The sequence below is a fragment of the Hyperoodon ampullatus genome (assembly GCF_949752795.1).
Source record: "Hyperoodon ampullatus genome assembly, chromosome: 4".
In the NCBI taxonomy this organism is placed as follows: Eukaryota; Metazoa; Chordata; class Mammalia; order Artiodactyla; family Ziphiidae; genus Hyperoodon; species Hyperoodon ampullatus.
The window spans coordinates 77,369,490-77,389,476 of record NC_136917.1 but is presented as its reverse complement, the minus strand read 5'-3'; the positions used below and the strand labels follow the sequence as shown (position 1 = coordinate 77,389,476).

Genomic DNA, 19,987 nt, shown 5'->3' with positions numbered 1-19,987 from the left:
GTGCTGGGCACTGTGCTCAAGATTATGTCAAAGTGAGCTTAGGGGGCATCCCAGGCTGGAGTGAAGTCATCTAGGGGAACAAAGTGAGAGATGAGAGATCACAGGAGGTCAGGTCATGTAGGACCATTTAGTTCAGAGTGAGGACTGGCTTTTACCCTGATTGAGATGGGAAGCCATTGGAGAGTGTGGAGGAGCAACATGACCTCATTTAAGGTTTAAATGGCTCATTCTGAGTGCTGTGTGAGGAATAGGTTCTGGGGAGCAAGAGTGGAAGTGGAGAAGTATGTTGGGCATATTGGGGTTTATTCTATTAACTCTTCTTGTCCACACTTGTAATTTTTCATTAAAAAAAAGAAGTGGAAACATCTGTCAAGTTATCTCAGTAATCTACATAAGAGATGGGGGTGATTCAGACAGGTGGTAGGGATAGAGGTGGTGCAAAGAAGTTAAATTCTGGAAATATTTTGAAGGTAGGTATGGCAGGGTTTGCTTATTTGCTGATGTGGGTTGAAAGGGAAAGAGAAGGATAAAGTGGTGGTTTACCGAGATAGGAAAGACTGGAGGAGGGCCGGATTCTCAGAGAGGGGACATTGCCAGTAGACTTTCAGATGGGGATAGTAGGTAGGCAGTGGGACATAGGCCTCTGTAGTTGGGGGGACAGGTTGAAGCTATATAGATCTATTTTCAGTTTCTAGGTGGTATTCAAAGCCGGGAGACTGGATTAGATTACCCGGGTGGTGAGTGCAGATAAACAGGAGATGGGGTCCCAGGACTGAACTCTGGAGGGGACTCAGTCTCTCATTTTCAGTTTCTTCTCCCTTTAAGGAGACCTTTGATGCCTTCTTGTTGTTGAGACAGATTAAGTCCCTTAAATTAAAGGGACCTAATTTAAGACGTTGCTTTCTAAACTATCACAACATTTTGGAGGCCTTCAAATATTTAGATACATTTATGGCCATTCTGGAAAAGCATCTGATGAACTAGGGTGATTGTGTCTTTCTACCAAACAGTGAAAATAGTATGGCAGCTCTGTGTTTTCCGCCTTTTCTTTGGCTGTCAAGAAGCTTAAGGGTAAACCTGACACTGTCCCCAAATAGAGTAACTACCATTAGCATATGCTTTGAGTAGGCTTCTCTTTCTCTGATGTAACGTTTTCTTAATTTTTCCATTTTTTAATAGCCCTTGCACATTTAAGACACCTTAAATACTTTTTGGTAGCAGTCAGGACATGAACAGAATAGAGGAAGAAATCCCCATTGGGCCCACAGCTCTAAAATCAATGAAATGATTCTTAATGCTATTGTTTGCTATCGGAAACTTTATCAAAATAGGAGGAAAGGCATCAAGCATAGAAAACAGAAATGTCTGGAAGAACATCCAAGAGATGGTTAATAGCAGTTACCTCTGGGGTAAGACAAGGATTAAAAAGACTTTTTGAATCTGCAGGGTTTGAATTTCTTGAAAGCATTAAAAAAAAAAAAAAGTAAATAACCTCTCCAAAAAATAAGTACACTTGTAGTATAATATTGTCCATGTCATCTTTTTATATGCTTCTCAGATTACTCATTGTAAAGGATGTCACTCACAGAATCAATACATATGAAAGTTATTTTGATTTTGTAGATTTGGAAGCACCATTTTACTTTGGAAATGAGTCATTTATAGATATGTCATTGGTAGTGGATATGACTCAGCTGGTGTCAAACCCTTGGATTGAATAAACATATGAACACGAATATGTGTAAGCACAGTTATAAAACACTCTTCAAATACAAAGCATTATAACATTATTACTCTTGATAATTAAGTGGCAAGTTAGAAACTGCCAAATAAGCAATTTCCCGCACTGAGCTACAGCAAAAAGGACGAACTACTTATAGTAAAGTGAAGCAGTAAAGTGAGGGCAGACTTTAAGGGATCTTGAAAGTTAGGCAGTGAATAATAGGGTTCCACTGCAGATTTTGAGCAAGGGGATGACGTAGTATAAAGGCTGCCTTTGGGCCATTACCCAGCAACAGTCTGCTGATTGCCTGGAACGATTAAGATTGGAGGCAGAAGACCACCGGGAAGGCAACTGTAGTAATCTGGGCATGAAATTATAGAATAGGAAAGAAATGGCAGTAAACGATTCCTCGAAAGAACTGGAAACTCCTCAGTGTACAAACTGTCTACCTTGCGAGCTCAAAGCACCTAGCACAGTGCTGGATACAGAGTGGGAACAGAGTGAACATTTGAAGAATCATAATGAAGTTGATGTCAAGCCTTGAAGGCTAGTGACATGTGCTGTTCAGAAATGGGAGAAAGGAAAGAGTACCTGGGAAATAACTCACCCAGCAAAGTGATGTTGAGAAGGTGGGACAGTTTGAGGAAGATGATAATCAGTTTGATTTGCATTTTTTTTTTTCTGTCAAACTAAAAGTGACATATATTCCCTCAGCTGGTTTAGCAGCCCTGATATCAGGAGACCCAAAGCATGTTTCTTGCTCTAGTCTTTGGAGCCAATAGTCAGGGCTGAAGGATAGCAAGAAAGAACAAGAAAACCAACTTCTGAGAGCAAAGTCCTGTACACAAATAGGATTACTAAAGACAAATCCAGATTTCTCAATCTGGTTTATGTAACAAAACACTGAAAAACAATGTATGTAATGCTCATCAAATAATATTAATGCTCCAATGTTACCTCTGTTTCTCTTTCAACATTTCAATAAAGGAACTTATGATTTGCAACACATATGATAAAGAATTAAAATCTTTTATAAGTAAGGGACACATACACATCTGTAAGAAAGAAAAGCACCCCAAATGAAATGTGATTTAAGCAGGCAAAACAATAAGAAGTATAAATGACCAATAAGCCCATGAAAATAATGTTACCTTACTAGTGCTCAAAGAAATGTAAATTAAAATAATGAACTACAACTTGTAATCATTTAATTGTTATACTGAAAAGAATGATGTCCAGTGTTGGGAGGATATGGGGAAACAGGCATTGTCACAAACATGGTTCTGTTTTCAGGCTTCGATAGCTGATAACTTGGTACTTTGTATTTAGGTATCCATTTACCTATTACCTTTTGCAGGCTCCAAGTGTGTTTTAGAATTCTCTGGGTTCTTATATCCCTGCTCTAGTGGTTAGCATATTGCAGGTATTTAGTAAAATCTTGGGGAGGATTTTTAGTAAAAAACCTTATGTATTCTTTAATAGACTATCCAAGTCATTGATTTATTTAAAATGACAGAAATAGAAAAAAGATTTTACATCTTAAAAAAACCCGAAACTCTTCAGAGCTGTAAACTGGATTTTATATGGAGGATTTACAAATATATCACTTTTGGGGATATTTTGATGGTTTTAGCTGAGAAGACTCTGTCCTTAACTATCATAATCTTAACCATTTTTACTCCCTATTTTAAAGCTATTTGTTTGACTGGGGTGGCTGATTTACTGTTCCTTCTATATTCTCCCCAAGCACATGTGATTTTTTTATTTTTAGTGGAAATAATTAGGATAAAAGAAACTTGTGTACAGCATTAGAGGAGCAGAGTGGTATTGTGGTAGGTCCAGGTTCTAGTCTGAATTTTGCCATTTCATGCAGCCTTGGAGCCTGGACAAGTTTTGGAGCCTGGAACAAGTTACATAACCTTTCCTAAACTTTCCTCTTCTGTGAAAATAGGAACAACTGTTCCTGCCAAACTCCTAAAAAGCTGTATGGAGATCAAATGCAGCAATGTACATAGATGGGTCTTTGAAAATGCAAAGTATATATATACCAGTATAAGGCGGTAATGGTATTTTAAAATATTACCGTGATTAGAATTTTAGTCATATATTTAAGCGGAACAGTGTCACATAGTGTGGATACATTTCTCTTTGTATACAGTCTGTTAACATTGTTGCTGTCCAAGCCCTTCAGTGTGTAACCAGTGCTTTTCTAGTTAAGCCTGTAATCCCTGTGATTTAGCTCTGGTGATAGCGGGATAACTGAGTGGGGTCAGTGTTAAGTTTGTACTCTCTAAGGTAGAGACTTGTCTTGAATAAATCTATTCTGAAACTGCTTCATTGCACATCATTGATCTCAATAATTATTTATCCAGTCTTCAGTTCTTACCTTTGATTGCACTTGGCTGCACTTTGAACAGTTTCCACTTGGGGGTAGTGTTTCATTTCACAATTGAACAAGTCTTTCTTAAGAATGGCCTTTGCCAGTTTGCTCTTGAACTTTCCCTTGCTTAGTTAAAAAGGGTCTTAAAAGACTGTTAGCAGCATGTTTTAAAATCTTGATTTTTAAAAACTGTTTCCTGTCATTTTAGTAATTGTACAGAAATGAATAATTAATAGGAATTTAGTCTTGAGAATCTTAACACTTTTTTTTTTAAATCTCTGAGGGATAACGTAAGCCTTTTCCCCATTATTTTGTGTCTTTGCGGCATTTTTTATTTACAGTAAGACTGTTAAGACTATATTGTTAGAGGGCTTCCCTGGTGGCGTATTGGTTGAGAGTCTGCCTGCCGATGCAGGGAACACGGGTTCGTGCCCCGATCCGGGAAGATCCCACATGCCGTGGAGCGGCTGGGCCCGTGAGCCATGGCCGCTGAGCCTGCGCGTCTGGAGCCTGTGCTCCACAACGGGAGAGGCCACAACAGTGAGAGGCCCGCGTACTGCAAAAAAAAAAAAAAAAAAAAGACTATATTGTTAGAAAAAATATATCCCAGTCCACATTTTGAAAAACTCATTTCCTTTAAGCGTAAATGCACATTAAGCTAGCTTTGCTTGGTATCATCCCTGTATCTCCCTTTACCACCCAACCCCACTTGCAGCCCTCACCCCAGCCCCCCCAAAAGAGAACCATTCTTGAAAAGAAAAAAAAATCTTGTGGGCTTTCTTTTTTCCCCAGTTATGGTAATTATCAATTTGGTAATATTAAGAGACTTTAAATTTTAGTATATACCTCTATGCCATTTATTAATTAGTAATTTTTAAATTGTTATATTCCACACAGTATGTGCAATAACCCTACAAAAATGATCACTTTGCAATGCAAATTAATTCTTTGTCCCAGGTATTTGTTTTAAATTCTGTTTTTTCCAAGTTATTTGGCATTGATCTATATATCTTTTCATTTGTTTTTGCATGTTATTTTGTAAATAATTAAATTATTGTATAAATTACCTTTGTTATCATATTATTTAGTTATGTTGGCTTTTATAAACTTTATGATGCAATTAGTGCATTAGTGTAGTTACCACATACTTAACTTTCAGTAGATTATAAACTCTGAGGATAGGAACCATTCTTATACATCTGTAGATTTCTATAGATTTCCTTTCAAATAGTAAATGTGCAATTAATGTTTGTATCCATATAATTGGATATAGGGAGATGTTATGTGGTAAGTGTGGTCAGTTGTTAAACATATAAACTACATATATGGTATAAATTAGTGACTGAACACATATTAGTTGTGTATGTCATTTTTGACCTCTTTCAATAAATTGTTTTTATTTTTTTGGTAGACCATGACACACTGTGTTTTATAAAAATTCACGTGTGCTTCTCCAAGAGTTTAATACTGTGCTTGTTCTTTATCACCATTCCTGTAAACAAAGTCTTTCTTGACATGGAGCAGATATTTCACATTGTGTATTTAACCTTTCTTTGTTTCTTTTTTTAAAAAATTATGGTAACATTTAATATGAACATTTAACAAATTTTTAAGTGTACAATACAGTATTATGAACTACAGGCACTATGTTGTATGGCAGATAAGATCTCTAGAACTTATTCATCTTGCATTATTGAAACTTTATGCCCACTGATTAGCAACTCCCCATTTTCTCCTCCCCCTAATCTCTGCAACCACCATTCTACTCTCTGATTCTATGAGTTTGACTATTTTAGGTACTTTGATGTTAAGTGGAATCATGCAGCATTTGGCCTTCTGTGACTGGGTTACCATATTATCTGCAAGGCTCATCCATGTTGTTACATATTGCAAAATTTCCTTCTTTTTTTAAAGGCTGAATAATAGTACATTGTATTTATGTACCACATTTTCTTTATCCATTTTTATCTGTCAGTTGATATTTAGATTATTTCTACATCTTGAATAGTGCTGCATTGAACATTTGGAGTGCTGTTGTCTCTTTGGTTCCTGATTTCAATTCTTTTGAATAAATACCTGGAAGTGGGATTGCTGGATCGTGTGGCAGTTCTATTTTTAATTTTTTGAAGAATGTCCATACTGTTTTCCTGTGTATTTAATCTTAAAAGTGATCTTTAGGTTTTTTTCTTTTCTTTCTTTTTGCTGAAAGTGGTTTGAATCATGGTCTTTTTCTTTCCAAAAAAGGAGAAGTATTGCACAGTTAAAAATTTCATGACATGAACCTGTGTTTAAATATTTTTGCTGCTTCATATCTGTATTTAAAAACAAAGAGGCATGTTTTGAAAGTACGTATCTCATGGTGTGTTCAGTAAGATGGGAATATGGTAATAGGGAATTAGGAAGAAGACTGAAGAAATACACTAATAATATAATTTCATTTCCAACTCATATTTTTAAGGTCTAGAACTGAATTCTTATTTGTTTATTTTTGTGTTGCAGTGAATGATCTAGGAGGGGACTCCATGGGAGTTGGTAAAGGCTCCTTAGCTGCTGATAAGGTTGTTGAAGAAATAAGAAGGAAAGGCGGAAAAGCAGTGGCCAACTATGGTACAGTATTTGAGAGAACTATACTGCTTCTTTTATATTTCCTCAACTAATGCTGTTTCTCATGTTAATAATTATTGAGCAAATATCTTGGCATTCCAGTATAATTATGAAATTAGATTTTATCTAAGTCTGCCAAAGATGTTTCGTGACGTATTTTTTTAAACTTTTGATGTAGATTATTTTATGAGTCTAACTTTTTTTTTTTTTTTTTTTTTTTTTGTGGTACGCGGGCCTCTCACTGTTGTGGCCTCTCCCGTTGCGGAGCACAGGCTCCGGATGCGCAGGCTCAGCAGCCATGGCTCACGGGCCCAGCCGCTCCGCGGCATATGGGATCCTCCCAGACCGGGGCACGAACCCGTATCCCCTGCATCGGCAGGCGGACTCTCAACCACTGCGCCACCAGGGAGGCCCTATGAGTCTAACTTTTATTCAGTTGTTTATTTAATATTTTTAATAATGAGCACATGATATAATCAGTACATTACTATAGATGTGAATATGAATATGCTCTTTTCTTAAAAGACCTGTCTTAGCTAAAAGGTCTTATGTATTTCTTCAGAGTTCTTCTTTTTAAAATTGCTTTTAAAAAAAATTTCTTAAAGTAATATAGTGTAAGAAGTGAAGTGCCCCCCTTCTGTACCCAGCCTTCATATTCCATTCTGCACAGGTAACCATTGCTGTACGTAACTTTCTTATCTTTATGAAAATGTAGGAGTCAAAGGCATTAAAAATAAAGAAAAAATAACGACAGCAAATACAACCTTTATGTTTGATGTATTGATTCTAATAGTATTTGTAAGGAATCTTCTTGAGTAGATTTACTTTAAAAAGCTAGTGCTTACTGACTTTTCTGCAAATTAGATTGTTTTTATGGGCCAGGGAGAAAATTAGATTGCTTGTGACTTTATTCTGAAATTTTAGAGGAAAAGAAATAGGATATGATTTGTTTTGAGGGTTCAAGGGAATAATGAGACAGACATTTTAGTATCTTATTTCCACATTGAGAGTCTAGAAAAATGTTTTCAACTTAAAAAAAAATTTCTGGGGTTTTAAAACCTATTTTGTAAAGATAAAGATTTCGGATTCTCTTCCCTGCCCCTCAGTTTTGATATTCAACCTGTATCAATCAGGATTCAGTCAAGAAAACAGAAGCCCCTCTCGGTTTTCCAAGTGTGAAGGGTTTTATACAACGAATTAGAGACTTACCATTGGAAGGTCTGGGCAGGTGCATGTCAGGGAAACTGTTGATGACCATCTCAGCCTGTGGCAGGTGGTTTTCAAGAGCTCACCTAGATGTGCTGTCAGTCTCACATCTGCAGCCTGCTCACAAGATTGCCTGCATTTACAGTCTCCTCCTATGTTTCCTCCCTTTAAGCGAGTATCTCTTTTTGGCAGATCTAACTCAGGACTTTATGGATCCCAGGGAAGGGACCTGGCTCCCCCAGTGATTGCAGAGGAAGTAGAAAGAGGCAATGGTGATGTTGAGTTGACAGCTGACCATTTGACACACAGCTCTGGGGATATGAGCCCTTCTCCTGGGCTGATTAGCAGAAAATAACAAATCCATAATATTTCATTGAGCTTTACTTTTTGTAGTTAGTATTACAAAAACAGTAGGTTTGTTTTCCAAATGTAGTGATACAGAATTGAACATGCTTTTTCAAATTAAACACGCTCCTCCTTCCCTCCCTCTCAAAGTCTCATTTGCATCCTTAAGGGGAAGTGCTTATGTGGCTATTTAAAATTCAATAGAAATGAAATAAAATAGAATATTCCATTTGTCGTACTAGCCACATTTCAGGCCACACTTCAGTAGCCACATGTGGTTCGTGGTTACCGTATTAGTGCAGAAATTGAGCATTTCCATCTTCACAGCAAGTTCTATTGGACCGTGGTATCTTGTATATTATTTGTCAAATACTTCTCATTTACCCCCTCTCTTTTTCTTTTTTGTAGGTTAAAGGATTGTCTTAGGGACTAAATTTCTTTTGTCACATGTATCATATTTTAGTTTGTTACATGCCTGCAATATGAATGTATTTTCCTTGGAAACAGGTTCTGTTGAATGAATAGTATCTGTCATGTGCTCTGAGCCACAGAATTTAGAAGTCATTTGTAAGGGATACTACTGAAGTTTTATCCTAATTTCCTTTTCCCTCAGATTCAGTGGAAGCAGGAGAAAAGGTTGTGAAGACAGCACTGGATGCTTTTGGAAGAATAGGTAATGTTTCTTTGCATTTATGGTACTAACAGAGCAGCTTCTACCTTTCTAATGAAATATTTTTTATTTCCCTTTTGTTTATTAAAAACTCTTTTTTGGTAATCAAATTTTTAGATTTGTTTTAAATTTAAATTTTTTTTTTTTTTTTTTTTTTTTGCGTTACGCGGGCCTCTCACTGTTGTGGCCTCTCCCGTTGCGGAGCACAGGCTCCGGACGCGCAGGCTCAGTGGCCATGGCTCACGGGCCCAGCCGCTCCACGGCATGTGGGATCTTCCCAGACCGGGGCACGAACCCGTGTCCCCTGCATCAGCAGGCAGACTCTCAACCACTGCGCCACCAGGGAAGCCCCAAATTTTTTTTTTACATACCCTAGTCTTATTCCACAAAGGGCTTGAGGTGACAGTTTTTATACATGTATGTGTTGAGTTTGTTTTATATTTTTTTGTACTTTAAGAACCTTTAAAAAAACTTGTAAGTATTTTCTAAGTTTCCTTTTTATAATAATTTAATCATACCCCAAATGTATTTAGAAAATAAAAAATAAATCAGTATTTTGGCAATAGAGGACCCAGTGGAATATTTTAGATAATTGTAATGATTCAGATTAAAATGATTCAGTATCGTGCAAATTAATTAAGGTGAATTATATAAAATAAAAATCTTCATTTTTAAGAAGCATTTCAAGCATTTCAAATATATTGTTTAATTTTCCTGACTTAGTCCCATACATTGTTAGTAAAAGGTTATTGAATTACTAGGGGTAAACTACTGCAGATAAGCCCAACATGTTTTTAATCTGAAAAACGTTAATTTTTGTAGCTTGAATATGTCCCCCCCCCTTTTATTGATCTAGCGTATATATGTTTCTAGCTATATTTGGTTGAGCTTATGAGAGATGTGTTCACATAGTGTCTGACACAGGGATAGAGACCACAAAGTTTTGAAGTCATAAGGTGAAAATAGCCACAAGATGGTGGTTGAACCTTAAGAAACAATCCCCTTTTTTTTATAGTGAGAATGCAATTATGTATTAAGATAGGCCATCAGTTTCTAACTCTAATGGTTTCCTTTCTGGGCTTTTGACTTTTGAGTGGCAAGGAAAAATCTTTTAAACTTTTAACTTTCCCAGTGAATTTTGAAGTTAATTGAGGGATGCCTTACGATTACCACTGAGTTCTAAGAACCTAAGAGTTGTGTGACTGCTAATCCTGTAAATAAGCTCACAGAATTTTGGCAGAAGGTAGAGGTGGAAACATTTAGGTATGTAGACTTGAGAGGAAAGCACTGATATAATGTACTTATTGTGCTTTTGTGAATCAGATTTTTTTTTGCTATAGGTATAAAATTTTGTTCTGCTGGCACTTGTTACCTATTATATCTACTTTTCCATGGGCAGGGGGGAGGCAGGGAACACTTTTGAAAGAAATGTGAGTTGTAAGCAAAGGCAAATTAATATGCTTGCTTTTATATTTGTGACTTGAATATTTTTATATTGTAGATGTTGTGATCAACAATGCTGGGTGAGTATTTCTTTTTAAATTTCCAATAAAGCAATGTACATGCAAACTTTTTTTTTTTAAGTCTTGACTTTCTCTTCTCAACATATATAATATCAATTTTTTAGAATTTTGAGGGACCGTTCCTTTGGTAGAATAAGTGATGAAGACTGGGGTAAGTTATTTTAAATATATGTTCTCTGGAACATACTTATCCATTTAGCCTTCTAATATTTGATACATTTATACACTTAAGGAAAAACTTGCTTCTACCTATTTTTGCCTCTGCTAATGTAAGTGATGATAAGCTTTACAACTGAAAATGAACAGTTGGAAGAAAAGGCTTTTGTGACTTAACGTTCGTTTCCCTTTTTCTCTTTGAGAGGTTGTCAGCATTTTCTTGCAGTATTAGTTGTTTCTAACAGCCTTTTGCATGCTTGTCTGGCTGTATGATTCTTATTTCAAGAGCAAGAGCAGGCTATGGAAGAGAGTCTGAGGCACTAAAAATGATGGAGATCGGAGAACTGGGTGGGAAAAACCTAGATATAATTTTGAAACTTCTAATAAGTAGGAAAAATTTCCATTAGGAATGTCATGTTGGAAAGATTGAGTTTAGATGATGAACAATCACAGTTATAAAATTTTTTTATCCTGTTTGCTCTTTTTTGCTCTTACTTTCACTGGCTATCAGAACTAAAACAAGCATTGGTGGCTGAGATGGTGGCAGGCATGGTAACTGAGATGAATTACATCATTGTTTATAGAGTGTGTTTCTGGGAAATATTGCCAGAAGTTCTTTTGGAAGAAGCAAGATAACTTTCTGACTTAGAAGTAAGCAAAGACAGGCTTTTAGTTTCCCATTCCCTTGTAATAGCTGGAGAAAAAAAGGAGCTGAGAAAGATAGAATTGATTGGCAGAGGGGACTTAAGCCAGTGCTTTGCTTTGAGCTCTCATGGGGCTGGAGTGTGTCCTCTTCTGGTTTCATCAGAGTAAGATTAAATGTAGAGTTGTTTGTTTATCTGAGTCATCCTCCAAGTTGTCTGTTCATTAGATTGACATTTCAGAAAGCAGGCTTCTCTGTCTCTCTTTTTCCCTCTTTCCCTCCCCCTCTTTCCTACACCTCCATACCCCGACCCCCAGCTCTCTCTAACTCATTTGCAAATCCTGTTAAAAATAGGGATTTAGGGATATACTGAACATTTTATAAACATTTCTTGATGAAGAACTGAGTGGTTTTTGATTATGCTTTAACTAATGTTTGTGTTGAGTCCCAATTATATATGTAAAATTCTTGGTTATTTGTATTAATGAATTTTTATATAAAATAGGCAAAAATTAAAGATGGCATTGTACTTAGATGTGCATAGGCATCGTATTTAGGTGGCATTGTATTTATGATAAAGTTAGATATATTAGATAATCTAATCATAAATTATAGGCAAAATGGGTATGAATTATTGATTGGTTATGTAACTGGAACTAAAGCAAAAATGATTACTCAGAGTGCAATGTGACAGTAGTTGATTTTGAATGCTAGGTATGAAATGAACATCTTTGTATAAGTAAGTCATTGTTTATGTTGATTCTGAGATAGGTCTGTCTAAATTTGACAATATTCATGATAAAAATTTCTTGTTTTAGATATCATCCAGAGAGTTCATTTGCGGGGCTCATTCCTGGTGACCCGGGCAGCGTGGGATCACATGAAGAAACAGAAATTTGGAAGGTAGAGTTATATGTGGCTGTCACGGGGGACTGGAGATGCCGTGTGTGGGTACTTATGTACAGAGGAAAAGAATTGCTTTGACGTTGAAAAATACACCTTCAGATATGCACAGGCCTTTTAAATGTAGTTTTGGCAGATGCCTCCCTGTTACATTGGTGTCAGTCATAGATTAACGAGCTGGACAACTTAGTATTTCTTTTCACCTCCTACTTTTCGTTATTAATGATTCTCCTGCTATTCTCTGATATTTTAGCAGTACAAACATTGAGGATTCAGCAGTACTTTATTCTCTAACCAAAATATCATTTTTTGTGTCCAGTGACCAACTGGGGAGAGATGAGTGGATATTTTCTACTGGCTGGCACTGGTCAGACATGAGTTAGTCTTTGTAAACTAGGAACGGTAAGACTCTTATAGTTGCGTCTGTGTGACTCAGACGTGGCAGACCTAGTAAGTGGCCCCATGCGCTCTAACGTAAAAGTTATTTCTGTTAACTTAGGGTTCACACACATCTACTAGAAGAAAATTGCATGAGATATCTGTTCTTATTGGAGAGTTCTAGTATATCCTGATACTAGCAGTTTCTGAAAGTAAATGATAGGATTTACTTGTTCTACTAAGTAGAGTAAGTGAGATGAGGTCAGATTATGAGATGGTATTGTTTTAATATGAGGCATTTAATATTATCCAGAAAGGGAAAGGAGCTAAGTGATGAGGACTAAAGAATTAGAACTTCATGATCTAATATTTCTTACTAAAATTTTAACTTGTAAATTGGCAGTTTATTTTATGTTTATAAATACTTATTGTTTTCAGTAGATAATGAATATACATTCTTACACTTGAATTCATTTGATACTGACCAGGGATTCTTTGTAAAACAGTAAAATCTCACAGTTGAATTTTGAGAGATTACTTTTATTATTTATATTAATTTAGATATATGAATCATGACTTTTAAGAACCTAATGGCAGTATACAGAGTTGCTTTTGACAACTTTTGATAATAGTAATGAAAAAGAAAAAAATGCTTAGAGTTGCAACATTATCAAAATACAGAAAAGATGATGTTGAGAGATTGATTTTCCTTTTAGGATCATCATGACTTCATCAGCTTCAGGAATATATGGCAACTTTGGCCAGGCAAATTATTGTGCTGCAAAGCTGGGTCTTCTGGGCCTTTCAAATTGTCTTGCAGTTGAAGGCGAGAAAAGCAACATTCATTGTAACACTATCGCCCCTACTGCTGGATCACGGTTGACCCAGAACATTTTGCCTGATGGTAAGTAGTTTAGATTTTTTTAATGCTGTTCCTCACATACCTGTGTGGTGTGAGCTTTGTAAAAGTATTTAATTTTTTGAGTAGCTAAAAAAATTTCCTTACAATTTAAAAAAGCATTATGTGTAGTTTATGTTCATAATAGAAAATTTAGGACAGCACAGACAAACAAAATATGACCCATAATTCTACCACACTGAGATAAACTTTCTCTTTGTGTAGGTAGACATACATACATTTTTTTCTTTACAGAATGAGGTAATAGCATTCCTACTGTTTTATAATAGTAATTATTTAAAACAATTAATAGATTATGTTTTTTAGGGCAGTTTTAGGTTTATAGAAGAATTGAGCAGGTAGTAAAGAGAGTGCCCATATACTCCTCCTCCCACACAGTTTTACATCAGTGTGCTACATTTATTACAATTGATGAACCAGCATTGATCAATTTTCATTTATTTATTTATTTATTTATTTGGCTTCATCGGGTCATTGAGGCATGTGGGATCTTTTGTTGTGGTGTGTGGGCTTTTCTCAAGTTGTGGCATGTGGGTTTTCTCTCTCTAGTTGCGGTGCATGGACTCCAGGGTGCATGGGCTCTATATTTTGTGGCACACTGTCTCTCTTGTTGAGGCATGTGAGCTCAGTAGTTGTGGCACCCGGGCTTAGTTGTCCCGCGGCATGTGGGATCGTAGTTCCCTGACCAGGGATCGAACCTGCATCCCAGCATTGGAAGGCAGATTCTTTACCACTGGACCACCAGAGAAGTCCATGATTGATTATTATTAACTATAGTTAATAGTTTACTTCAGGGCTCACTCTTTAGGTTGTATGATTATATGCGTTTTCACAAATGCATGATGTTATGTACCCACGATTATAGATCATACAGAATGGTTTCACTCTAAAAATCCCCTGTGTTCCATCTCTTCATCCTCTCCTCTTTTTCCCAAATGTCTGGGAGGATTGAAGCTCATTTCTTTTTATCACTACATAATATTACATGGTATGTAGGTGCCACAATTTGTTTTTTCATTCACTTATCGTGGAACATTTTGATTGTTTCCAGTTTTTGACCATTGTGAGTGAAGCTGCTATAAACATTCATGTGCAGGTTTTTGTGTGGAAGTAAGTTTTCAACTCATTTGGGTAAATATTAAAGAGGATAATTGCTGGATTGTATGGTAAGACTATCTTTAGCTTTGTAAAAATTTCCAAACTGTCTTCCAAAATGGCTGTATCGTTTTTCATTCCCACTAGCAGTGAGTGAGAGTTCTTGTTGCTCCGCATCTTTGCCAGCATTTATTATTGTTAGTCTTTTGCATTTTAGCTCTTTTAATAGGTGTATAGGGTATTTCATTGTTTTAATTTGCAGTTCCCTAATGACTTAAGATGTTGTGCATTTTTTTCCTGTGCTTATTTGCCATTTATTTATCTTCCTTGATGTTTCTGTTCTTATTTTTTGCTCATTTTTAAGTTGGGTTCTTTTTCTTTTTTGGGGGGAGGGGGGTTCTTTGTTTTCTTGTTGTTGAGTTTTAAGGGTTCCATGAATATTTTGGAAACAAGTTCTTTATCAGATATGTGTTTTGCAAATATTTTTTCCCAGTCTTTAGCTTGTTTTTTATTCTCTGTAGTCTCCTTCACTTCTGAAGGATAATTTCACTGGGTACAGAATTCTGGGTTGGTAATATTTTTCTTTCAGCACCTGAAATCTTTCACTCCACTCTTCTTTTGCTTACATGGTTTCTGAAGGAGAGTCTGACATAATTCTTTCCTTGTTTCTTTATGCATAAGGTATTTTTTCCCTCTGTGTTCCTCCAAGATTTTCTCCTTGTTTTTTCTGCAGTTTGAATATAGTATGCATAATAATAGGTGTAGATTTTTGGCAATATTCTACTTGATGTCTTCTGAGCTTCCTGGATCTGTGGTTGGTATCTGTGATTAACTTTGGAAAATTCTCAGCCATCACTACTTAAAATATTTCTTCTATTGTTTTCTTTTTTTCTTCTACTTCTGGTATTACCATTATGTGCCTGTTCTATCTTTTTATTTTAATTAACTAATCGATTAATTTATTTGGTTGGGCCAGGTCTTAGTTGCAGCAGGTGGGCTCCTTTAGTTGCAACTTGCGGGCTCCTTAGTTGCAGCACGTGGACTCCTTAGTTGTGGCATGCAAACTCTTAGTTGTGGCATGCAGAGTCTTAGTTGCGAGATCTAGTTCCCTGGCCAGGGATTGAACCCAGGCCCCCTGCATTGGGAGCGTGGAGTCTTAACCACTGTGCCACCAGGGAAGTCCCAATATATCTTTTGTAATTATACCACAGTTCTTGGATATTCTATTCCCTTTTATTTTTTTGTCCTTTTTTCTCTTTGCATTTCATTTCAGTTTGGGAAGTTTCTATTGACATGTATTCAAATCAAGCTTACTGATTTTTCTTTTTTCATTTCAAAATGTTATATTGGCTTTTTTTGTTGTTTTTTTTTTGCGGTACACGGGCCTCTCACTGTCACGGCCTCTCCCGCTGTGGAGCACAGGCTCCGGATGCGCAGGCCCAGCGGCCATGGCTCACGGGCCTAGCCACTCCGTGGCACGTGGGATCTTCCCGGACTGGGGCACGAACCCGTGTCCCCTGCATCGGCAGGCGGACTCCCAACCACCGCGCCACCAGGGAAGCCCTGTTTTTGTTTTTGATCATTTCCTTTTGATTTTTTTAGCATTTACTTCTGTCTGCTTACAGTAGTCATCTGTTCTTGTAAGTTGTCCACTTTTCTCCATTAGAGTCCTTAGCATGTTAATCACAGTTATTTTAAATTCCTAGTTTGATAATTCCAGAATCTCTGCTATATTTCAAGCTGGTTCTGAGGCTTGCTTTGTCTCTTCAGCCTTTACTTTTCTTACCTTTTAGCATGCCTTGAAATTTTTGTTGAAAACTGAACATGATGTATTGGGGTAGTAGAAAGTGTGGTATTCAGAGCTTTATTCTGAGGTTTCATGTTTATCTGGCTAGGAGTTAGGTTGCGTATATTGGTTGCTGTAGCTGTTGGTGTCAGAGGCTACATTTTCCTCTTTGTCATTGTTTTTGTGTTCCCTGTTGTCTTTGGGTTTCCCTGGGTACTCTTTGTGTTTGCAGCTCTCTCAGTTGTAATCCACTGTTGTTATACTGGAGCCCTGTTGAAGTGGCTGTAAATTATGGCAAGGGGAAGTGTTCTATAATCTTATGATTAAATCCCCATGGTTTTAGCAGGTCAAAGTCTCTGGACTCTCACCTTCAGTAGAGTTTTTTAGCCTTTTTTTTTTTTCTACCCTTATTTGAGACAGGAAGGCTAGAGGGGTTCCACTAGTCTAATTGCTCTTCCCTTAAGTCAAATAAGGCTCTGGTAGCTTCCCTTGAGGATAGGCCTTTGTTAAGGAGAACAGAATGCTCTGGGCTTATTTCAAATTGATTTTGTTTTATTGATTTATTTATTTTGTTACCCTCTCCCTTTTTCTCTGTAACATTTCAAAGCAAATCTTAGATGTTGCATCTCACCTAATAAATACTTGGAAATGTGTCTCTAACAGATATGGACATTATAACCACAATGCCAATATCACACCAAATAAAATAATTCATTAACATTGTCTAATACCAAATTTATATGAAAACTTCCTCATTATCTAAAAAATATCTTTTTAGAGTTAGTTTATTCCACAATGAACTAAACAAGGTTCACAGTCATTTTGTTACTGTATCTCTTAAGTTTTATTTAACATATGATAGTTCATTCTCCTTTTTCAAAAAGTGCCAATTATTTGTGGAAGAAACTGTGAGTTCATTTGTCCTGAAGACTATTCCTCATTCTTGATTTGGATTGCCTTTGCACTTTTGTGGAAAATCAGTTGACCATGTATGTATGTGTGGGTGTATTTCTGGATTGTCTGTTCTGTTATATTGATCTATGGGCCTGTCCTTTTACCAATACCATGATGTTTTGATTACTATAGTTTTATAGTAAGTCTTGAAATCAGGTAATGTGAGTCTTCTAACTTTGTTCTTTGAAAACATGAAATATAAAGTTTTAAATTTAAAAATTTAAATGTATGATTGAGAGCCAATGCTTATTTATTTAGTTGTATAATAAATAGAATACTTGACTGGTGGAAAACTGTGTATGGTTTTTGATACTCCTGGTTTTAACATATTTCTAAAAAGAAAATATCTATAATACTTTAAGAGTAGTTTCTGTGAAACAGTATAAAACAATTGATGAGTGAAATTACTTTAGAATTAGCTGCTTCATGGCATACAAATGCTTTTTCACAGTACCATTTTACTTTCCACGTTTGAGCTAACATTCATTTTAGAACTTGAGATTTGTAATACCAATTATGTACTTGCTAGCTTTTCCTAAGAGCTGTGCCTAACCAGTTTGCTTTAGTGTAGAATAGCTATTTGTACCTGAGATCTAATTTTTTTTTCCTCTTCTTTTGTCAACAGGGCCATTTAAAAAAGTCCCTTATTTTAAAAACTCTTTATACTCTCATATCTTATTGAAGGAATTCTTGTTAAAGAACTGGATTATTTAAGTATAATACTACACATATATATGCACAACAGTGTAGGTTACTGGCAAGAAGTAAAGCATCAAAATGTAATGCATAGTCATGAACACACTGCAGAACCCAAGAATTGGAACATTACTTGCATCTAACTTTATACTTTCTATTCTATTCCTCTGTTTCATGCCAAGAGACAACCACTATTTAGAATTTTATGCTTATCATTTCTGTGCTAGACTCCTACCTAAGTCACTTTTTGCCATTGGCTGTAGACTTTCTTGGGAAAGCAGCAAGTTTTCAAGAAAATATTGAAAACCTTAGCTTTTTTTTTTTTTTTTCTTTTTTTTCTTTTTTTGCGGTACGTGGGCCTCTCACTGTTGTGGCCTCTCCCGTTGCGGAGCACAGGTTCCGGACGCGCAGGCTCAGCGGCCATGGCTCACGGGCCCAGCCGCTCCGCGGCATGTGGGATCTTCCCAGACCGGGTCACGAACCCACGTCTCCTGCATCGGCAGGCGGACTCTCAACCACTGCGCCACCAGGGAAGCTCCGAAAACCTTAGCTTTTAAATTTGCTTTCCTTTGAGAATGTAGCTTCCATTAATTTTGACCTCTAGAGATGTTAGGTCACTGTTTAATGTAGTATTTTTTATGCCCACCAAACCCTAGTGAAAGATGTTTGGAGAATAAGATCTACTTTAGACAAATTTAATCTTTCTGGACCTGCTTTCTCTTCTGTGAAAGAAGAGAGTTGTTACAGATCATTTTTGAAAGCCCTTCAGATTCTGAATTTCTGTTATTTTAAATTTTGGTATTTATTACTTTTTTATAGTTTAGAAAAAGCTGAAAATTTATTTTGCCTCAGTGTTTTTCCTCTTTTCCTCTGAAATATTAACTTACAGGCTGTCAAAGGAGTTATTTGTTAAAGAACCAGGTGTTATGAGTAATGTGTGGAGACATTTGCAATTTCATTTCCCCCTTTGAAATATATTTGAAAAATGGAAAGTCATATATGTGACTTACATGTTTCTTACATGAAATGAAACATAATCTTAGGATGAATACTTATGAACTAACTTCCCAAGCTGTATTAGTTATTTACTGCTGTGTAGTAAATTACTTCAAATTTTGTGGATTAAAACAACAAGTATATATTATCTCACAGTTTTTGGGGTTACAAATACTGTTAAATGAAAGGTTTTTAGAGCTGTTCTTTAATTTACAGGGACTGTAAATGTCATCTTTGTCACTTTAAAATATAAAACTATATTTTGTCCCTTCACAGTTAAAATTTACATTTATTTGATATTTAAAGATTATAAGATGTATTTACAAACAGCGTCTCATTTGAGCCTTGCAACAACTTAGTAGAATAGGCAGGTAACGCATTTTAATTACCATCTTACAGATACAGACACACGTCCAAGAGAGTTGAGTGCTGTGCTCAATGCCGTAAATTGCCTACGTGGCAGGGCCAGCAGTAAAATCTAGGTGTTCATGCTCCTTGTGTAGTACCTTTCTGCTCTGTTAAGTTGCTTACAGAAGGTATGCAACAGGAAAATATTTCTTACACTTTGTGACTCATCAGTAATGTTTGCAAGGTCCATTTTACATCATCTTACTGTCATTACAGTTGTCAAGGCTGTTTTGTAGTTTTCTAGCTTCTGGGAGAGCAAAATAGTTTTGGGAATGAATGGTACCTAAGTTCATTATGCTATGTATGCCTTTGCTCACCAGTCTTTGCCAAGGCAGCTTTAACTTGTCTTCTAAACAGCATGTTACCCATCTTGGAAAGGTATATCTGATGCCTTCTATGTTAGAAGCCTGAATGTCTCCATTGGGATGAAAAGATTCTTCTAAAAGCCTTGGATGTTAATACTAATTAATTATGTATATCTAATTTTTTTCTTGTTTATTTAAAAAGTCTCTGAACCTATAATTTTATAAGTGAAGAATTTTCAGAAAGTAAAATGATTGATTGAATATGTATATATTCTTGTTGATAGATTTTTTTTTTTT

At 36.2% G+C, this 19,987-nt stretch overlaps 1 protein-coding gene across 3 annotated transcripts in view; it reads left to right on the top strand.

The window, feature by feature from the left end:
- The window catches only part of HSD17B4 (hydroxysteroid 17-beta dehydrogenase 4), a gene marked incomplete at its 5' end in the record, with an annotated part of 90,339 nt that overhangs the window by 8,376 nt on the left and 61,976 nt on the right, over nt 1-19,987 (top strand). For all 3 annotated transcript variants that reach the window (XM_079702355.1, XM_079702353.1, XM_079702354.1), the window contains 6 exons: nt 6,603-6,710; nt 8,872-8,931; nt 10,430-10,451; nt 10,556-10,602; nt 12,069-12,153; nt 13,248-13,435. In XM_079702355.1, coding sequence (XP_079558481.1) covers nt 6,603-6,710; nt 8,872-8,931; nt 10,430-10,451; nt 10,556-10,602; nt 12,069-12,153; nt 13,248-13,435 — 510 coding nt within the window. The remainder of the gene's footprint in view (nt 1-6,602; nt 6,711-8,871; nt 8,932-10,429; nt 10,452-10,555; nt 10,603-12,068; nt 12,154-13,247; nt 13,436-19,987) is intronic.